This window comes from Lepus europaeus, chromosome 8 (assembly GCF_033115175.1).
Source record: "Lepus europaeus isolate LE1 chromosome 8, mLepTim1.pri, whole genome shotgun sequence".
Lineage (NCBI taxonomy): Eukaryota > Metazoa > Chordata > Mammalia > Lagomorpha > Leporidae > Lepus > Lepus europaeus.
In genome coordinates, this window is record NC_084834.1 from 103,715,819 (window position 1) to 103,723,349 (window position 7,531).

General features: G+C 47.5%; 1 protein-coding gene across 3 annotated transcripts in view; it reads right to left on the minus strand.

Annotated features, from left to right (window-relative positions):
- LOC133765101 (permeability factor 2) overlaps window positions 1-6,969 on the minus strand; it is a 111,717-nt gene extending 104,748 nt beyond the window's left edge. The window contains exons 1-4 of one of the 3 annotated variants that reach the window (XM_062198691.1): window positions 6,700-6,966; window positions 6,482-6,605; window positions 6,297-6,380; window positions 4,836-5,528 (exon numbers count right to left, since the gene is read on the minus strand). In XM_062198691.1, the coding sequence (XP_062054675.1) occupies window positions 5,513-5,528; window positions 6,297-6,380; window positions 6,482-6,605; window positions 6,700-6,802 (327 nt within the window). In that variant the 5' untranslated portion in view covers window positions 6,803-6,966 and the 3' untranslated portion in view covers window positions 4,836-5,512. Of the gene's footprint in view, window positions 1-4,835; window positions 5,529-6,296; window positions 6,381-6,481; window positions 6,606-6,699 lie in introns of those variants that run through there. The other 2 variants (XM_062198692.1, XM_062198690.1) reach the window with 2 other exon arrangements.
- Between the last annotated feature and the right edge of the window lie 562 nt (window positions 6,970-7,531).

The window sequence follows — 7,531 nt, forward strand, 5'->3', positions numbered from 1 at the left end:
GAAGAGAAATCACAGCTTGATGCCTGGCTCCCTGGGTGATTTAGAACACTAATGTAAATACAGTAGCTCTAATTTCTTGGAATTTGAAATTGGTTCTTATTTTCTGCAGAATCAAAAGGAAAAAGCTCACCATAGCACCTTGGGAGGTACAGTGCTCACTTCTACTCAGCAATACTCTATGTTCTCCCATCAGTGTTCACTCTTTCCCTGCCTTACTTCAGATATCTCTAGTATTATACTCTATAATGCCATCTTCCAAGTAGAGTCCAAGATGTGCACAAGTTTATCTTGGAGATGACCATAAAAGCACAAAATGAGGGAGTAGAGAAAAGCAGGGTAAGTAATCAATAGAGAAAATATATATTTTTTTAAGACACAATAGATGAGATGTCATTGCAGGCCACTAGGATTGACCTTGCCAGAGAGCCTCTGGCAAGGTAAAACGTCCCTCAGAATTGTCCCTCTAAGGCTTCCATATCCAGCCACCTTGCAGTAAAACAGAATAGCCAACTTTCCTTCCATAAACAAGCAGAAAACCCAACAAAAATGTGAAACAGTTGTCCTTAAGACAAATACATTGGCCAACAGGCATCAAAAGGACTAGGATTCCTGAGAAAAGGAAATAAACAAAGTTAGGCCCATGATCACCCTGCACTTTCTGCTGGAGCAGTTTGGATCACTATGCAAGGAGGGGAATCCCAGGCTGACCTTGGTGGTCTTGCTGAGTTGAGGAGACACAGATTTGAATCCGGGGAAACCTGGGTAGAAAGAAGTTATAGAATCGTTGCAGAAAGGGGAGATCTGTGCAGGAAAACAGAACCCCATAAATCCGCATTGAAGTTCACTTAGGTCTCTTTGAATAAGGTTAAGTCACACTTCATAGAGTGAAACACTCTACATCAGAGAGTTACCAGTGGTTTCTGAGCTGAACAGTTCTCAGACCTCACATGGAGCCGGCAGATGTTTAAGGTCTGGCCTGTCAGGGTGCAGAGAACATGTGAGCACTCAGGATTCAGTAGAAGAACAGAAGGGACATGTCTTACAGTTTAGCTGCACATGCCTCAGAACAAAGAACACCCACTGGACCACCCTGACAAACTCAAAACAAGCTGCAGGAAGATCAAGGTGACAGTCTAGTTAGAGCAGAAACCTAAACTCTAAAGAAAGAAAAAAAAAAACCCTTGGCATTCAGCAAGGTAAACATCTAAATTTACTACTTTCAATCAAAAATTACTATACCTGCCAAGTAGTAGAATAGCATGAGCCATAACAAGGAAAAAATAGTCAATAAAATAGATTCAGAAATGGCAGAATGAGGACAGGTATTTGGCCAAGTGGTTAAGATGCCAGTGAGAATGCCCACATCCCAAATGCAGTGCTTGGATATGAGTCCTGACTCAGCTCCCAACTCCAGCTTCCTACTAATGAGCACTCTAGGTTGCAGCAGGTAATGACTCAAATACTTGGGCCCTTGCCACTAATGTGGAAGACCCAGCTTCATCCAGGTCTAGACCTGGCCTTTGCAGGCATTTAGGGAGTGAACCAACAGATGAAAGCATCCTCTCTCTTTTTCTCAAATAATAAGTAAGTAAGTAAGTAAGTAAATACATACATACATACATACATAGAAATTGGAGAATGAGCCTCATGGCACTGTAGGTTAAGCCATCATGTAGGAGACCAGCATCCCACATCAGAGTATCGGTTTAAGTCCTGGCTTCTCTCTTTCTGATCCAGCTCCTTGCTAGTGTGCCTGGGAAAGTAATAGAATACTGTCCAAGTACTTGGTCCCCTGCCACCAACCGGGAGATAGGTTTGGAGCTCCAGGATCCCGGCTTCAGCCTGGTCCAGTTCTGGCTTTGTGGCCATTTGGAGAGTGAATTAGCAAATGTAAAAACCTCTTTGTCTCTCTGTCTCTCCATTTCTCTCTGTCCATCTGCCTTTCAAAGAAACAAATCTTAAAAAAATGCAGAATTATAGAATTCATAGATTAGGATTTTAAAATAGCTGTTATAAATATACTCAAGAATTTAAAACTAAAAATATAATGAAAGAGAAATTTTTACATATTTTATTTGTTAAAAATAAATCTTTATTTGATTTCAAATTGACTTATTTTATTTTATATATCTGAGTACTTCAAGAAGCTATATCGAAATGGAAATAAAATATAAGTTAATTTTGTTGCAAATAGTTTTTGAAATCCATGCATATCAAAGATCTTCAAAAGTCCATGGGAAACACATATTATTAAAAAACTATAGGGGCCGGCGCTGTGTTGCAGCAGGTTAAAGCCCTGGCCTGAACCACCAGCATTCCATATGGGTGCTGGTTCTAGTCCCGGCTACTCCACTTCCAATCCAGCTCTCTGCTATGGCCTGGGAAAGCAGTAGAAGATGGCCCAAGTCTTTGGGCCCCTGCACCCAAGTGGGAGACCTGGAAGAAGCTCCTGGCTCCTGGCTTCGGATCGGTGTAGCTCCGGCCATTGTGGCCATCTGGGCAGTGAACCAGCAGTTGAAAGACCTCTCTCTGTCTCTGCCTTGCTCTGTAACTCTGACTTTCAAATAAATAAAATAAATCTTTAAAAAAAAACTACACCTGAAATTTAAACTTTTTGCATTAAAATGAGCTTATATTTCACTCCATTTTCCACTAACTTTTTGAAGTACAGTTGTGTAAACATACATATAGAAAGGAAGAGAGAAACTTCTAGAGTTTCTCCACCTGGCAGGCACCCTCTCTCTCCCTGGGATGGAGAAAGCCTTAGGAAGAGAAGCAGAGGAGTAGAGGAGCTTATGTTGAGAAGCTGAGGCCCACTGCAACATGCTGAACTCAAGGGTGGGTGGCGGAGATCTGCCATGGGCCTCCACAATGAGAGCAGAACACGTCCTTCTCCTCTCCTCGGCGTGTGCCAGGGAGTCAGGGAAAAGAGAAGCATGATCATCTCTTTTTCTGGATCCACCCACGCTGCTGTTGTGGGTCTGCCCTCTTCCGATGTCTCTTCATTACTTCTGCAAGTCTTGACAGGGTATCTCAGGACAACCCACCAAGAAGGACCCACGACAACAAAATAGACCCAACTGTGTTTCCCCCTCTCCTTCTCTGGTATCTTTGGCAACACTATTCAGGAAATCTCGGTCTCTGTTGTCAACACTGTTGCTGGCTAATGGGCTTTTGAAGTTGTGATGTGTCACACAATATCCTTTTCCTATTTCCTTCACTCCACGACCACCAACTCACACACCCCCATGTCCCGCTTCCAGCTATAAGACACTCAGTGGGAAATTGCCTTGCATTTGCAAGGTGTCAGAACAACAGCTTACAGATCCTCTTGATCTAAGCCTGAGACCAAGCTGATGTCCATGGAGTTAGCTTGAGGATCAATAGTAAGAACCAGATTTCCAGAGCCATGAATAACATTAAATCCCTGAACACTTCAGAAAGTGCACTCTGCTATTGTTGTCATTCTACAGGATGTGAGATGAGGTTTGATTGAGATCAAGAAAACTCTCCCAAGATCACAGTGACAGTGCTGGAATTGACTCCAATACCAGTCTGAGCTTTGAAACCTGTCTAACCACTCTATGAATGAAAACATCCCCTTTGTCTTTGCTGTGTCCTATGTTCCTTACTGACCACAGCTAAGTAGCCAGTGCAGCAAGCTCCAGACAATGTTTGAGGGTAAAGATTGGCCTTAGGTGTGAAGCTTGGCCCCGGGTAACCCTGGGGGCCTCCTAACAAGCAAACATTTTCCAGGGTCCTTTACTCTAACTTAGAGTTAGGGGATGAGTGTTCGGCTCTATGGTGCTTCTAGAATGATTTGCATTTACTTATTTATGTATACTTTATACATTTTCTTCATTGTCATTCCCAAGGCAACACTGAATACTGGGTTGCCCAGAGGGTTTTACCAGGAAAAACAGTCTAAATTTTCATAAAAACTTCAGTAGAGAGAATAGAACTAATGCAGTTAAATCCGAAAAACTGGCTAGCGCCACAGCGGCTCACTAGGTTAATCCTCCACCTGCAGCACCGACACCCCAGGTTCTAGTCCCGGTTGGGGCGCTGGATTCTGTCCTGGTTGCTCCTCTTCCAGTCCAGCTCTCTGCTGTGGCCCAGGAAGGCAGTGGAGGATGGCCCAAGTGCTTGGGCCCTGCACCCACATGGGAGACCAGGAGGAGGCGCCTGTTTCCTGGCTTTGGATCAGCGCAGTGCCAGCCATAGCGACCATTTGGGGGTGGACCAATGGAAGGAAGACCTTTCTCTCACCTTTCTCTCTCTCTCTCTCTCTCTCTCTCTCTCTCTCTCAATGTCTAACTCTGCCTGTCAAAAATTTAAAAATATTTTAAAAATCCGAAAGACCATTATATTAAGGGGCAGGGTGTCCCATATCAAAGTACCTGGATTCAATACTCAGCTCCAGCTCCTGACTCGAGCTCCCAGTTGATGCAGACTTGGGAAGCAGTGATTATAGCCCACACACATAGGATGCTTGGATTGCAATCCAGGAATATATATATATATAAAACCACAATATGTGTCAGTGACTCATGTCAGAGGGCAACGCACAGTTTGAAAAAGCTTTTTTTTTTTTTTTTTGTAAATACAAACAAGCAAGTAAATAAATAAAGGAAGGAAGCCAAGTATTGTGAGCTATTACCAGATGAAATGGGGCGTGACTCATAGCTTGATTTATCTGTAGAGCAAACTGAATGCCCAGAAGAGGAAAGCAAAGAAGTTGAGAAACACTGATGTAAATCAGCAGATTACTCATTAAACACATCCTTGCTTTTCATCAGAAAATAAAACAAACACTGCTTATTTTTAATCACTTTATTGTAATGCTCTTTGTAAAAACATCAATAAATAATGCAACCTCTCTGTTCAAAGACAGAGACACATTGCATAGTTAACACTTAGACAAGGCATTGTGCCTTACAAAGAAGACATAAAATGTCCAAAGGTTATTAAGAACATCGCCGTTCCCTAGGCTTCAACAGGACAGGTGTTGCTACATACTGTGAACCCATTTAAGTAATAGCTGACATTCTTTTAAACACTAACAAAAACAGCTGTGCACTTATATGCCCCTATGCTGACAATGATCTCATTATTTATTTGCTGGAATCTCCCAGCCTCTATTACAGTGACTGGCATGTGTTGAACACAAAAATATTCATATAATGATGGGTGAACATTTCAAACCCTCTTTCCTTCAAATAAATAAGAACCAGGATTGAATGAACTTGGGTTTGATGTAAAACAAGCAATAAATATAATGGTACCTGCAAATAGAGTTAATCACACCACTAATTCTTCTATAAGTAAAATATGAGCATAGGCTTTGGAAAACAAACAAATAAATAAAAGAACTCTTAGAAGAGATGCTGAGAGACATGAAGCCCAGTCCATGTGGTTCAGGAGCTATTTTCTCTCTTTTCTCTTCTTTTCCTACAGAGGTGGGCTCTGTTTCAGGAACAGCCCCTGCTGAGTTTCTTCCTCCTTTCCCAGGTCAGCTGGAGTTGCCACTATAAAGAGAGAATGGTCGTTGGTGCTCGGAAAAGCTGGCTGCAGGGCACTCTTGTTCTGTCCCCCAGCCCACTGGGCTCTTTCCTCAGCCTGGTGCTCCAATGGCTACTACCTGTGATGGCTGTGCCCTGGAGCAGAGACCTCTGGGCTGGCAAAGCTCTTAGGAATGGGGGCTGAGTGTGGTGCTGAGGTCTCTACTGGGATATTAGCCACACACAGCCAGAACCTATTGCTTTGTCTGTGGCACTGGACTCACTTAAGCTTCAGAGCAATCTCATGAAGTAGCTTACAGTGATGGCCCCTGTTTTAATGAGTCGCAGATAATCTAAAGCATTGTGCCTTTGAGTCACCTGGGCAATGGGTGATGGGGTCTAGATTTGTACCCAGTGCAGTATCTCTCAAAAATCTCAGCTTCTCACCACTAAGCTTTAGGGACTATTTTCCAAAGCACCGTGGGGTCTGCTCTCAGGTTGGAAGCCCAACAGGAACTGGGGAAAATGTGTATATACCAATCCAGCGTGAATTGCAATGAGTGCAGCTGTACCGACATTCATTGGAACAGGGAAAGGCTCTGGCTGGGTATGGAGGACACGAAAAGGTCCTCTATCACCAGAGCACAGCCGTGGTCGCGGTGGTAAATTTCACCGTGAAAGGAGTGATACTCTCTCGGTCCTGAGCTGCCCCCTGCCCTGTCCTGATAGCAGTTTCAGGGGTCCCCGGGGTGGGAGCAGGGCCTGCAGCCGCGGGTCCCGGAGCCTCCCACTCACTTGCTAAGCATCTTCTGCAGGAGTTTCTTCACCATGGGGGCGGCGGGGTTGAGACAAGCTTCCTGCCCGGACTTGAGCGTGGCTCTGCAGAGAGAGGGGAGGACCCGCGTGAGCCTGGGGTCAGGCCGGAGCAGGTGCGGGGCTGCGGTGCCGCGCGGAGCGGAGCGGGCCGGGGTGGGACTTACATGACTTCGGTCTGGGCACAGTGCGGGCCCGGCGACATCACTTTCACGCTCTGGATGCTCTTGAGGTGAATGCCCTGCGCGGTCTGCAGACACTGGCAGCGCAGCTCGGTGAGCGCGGGCGCCCCTGCGGGGAGCGGAGACGCGGTGAGCGGGGCTGTGCGGGACGCGCGCCCCAGCCCAGAACCCGCCCGGCCCGGGGTGGAGGGCCCGACACTCACCTGCTGCGCGCCGGCTGGCGGCCACCACCAGCAGCAGCAGCAGCAGCGCGGTCCGCAGGAGCCGGGGAGCGCGGGGCGCGGCGGGGAGCGCGGCGGGGGCCATGGGACTCGGCGGCAGCTGGCGGTGGCGGCGGGATCTGGAGCCAGGCGCTGTGGCTGGTGTGGCCGTCTGGGCTCTGTGGCTCGCTGAGATCGGAGAACCCCTTTTATGCCCGTCCGGGGAGGGAAAAGTGGGAGCCCCAGGGCCCGGGGAATTCCCGGAGCTCCTGGTGGATCTCCGGTCACGGAAGAATGACACCGGCCCCGCCCTCCTGCGTAACTGTGCGGGACCCCGGGGTGGGGTCCAGGCGTTCTACCCTCAGTCCTTAGGGAGATGAGTGGCCACCGCGCCGGTCACCGGCTGGGAAGAACGCAGCAGTTATTTGGGATTTGGGGGCAGAATGCTTGCTCGCCTCTCGGGTTGTGCATTCTACAATCACACAGTCTCTCATGTGGATTTCCTTTTTGCTGGGAACAGGCATTGGTGGCAGAAGCCGGTCCAGCGCTGACTGCAGTGACACCAAGGGCTAGAAAGTGACCTCCACTTCCTGCATGACTCCCTTCTTCCTCCCCTCTGAAACCTTGGGACTTTCAAGATGTTCAGGAGCTTTCCTTTAACACGCACGAGGAGGGCAGATTTGATCCATGGCACGGGCGAGGCAGCGCAGGGGCTGGGTGCAGTGGACTCCCAGGCCGCACCTTCTGGCTCCGTCTTGGGACAGCGTGTGGGTGGGTGCGCCTTGTGCGGCAGCCTGGGCCCTGCAGGGTCCCAGCCTCAAGCCGCCTTCCATTC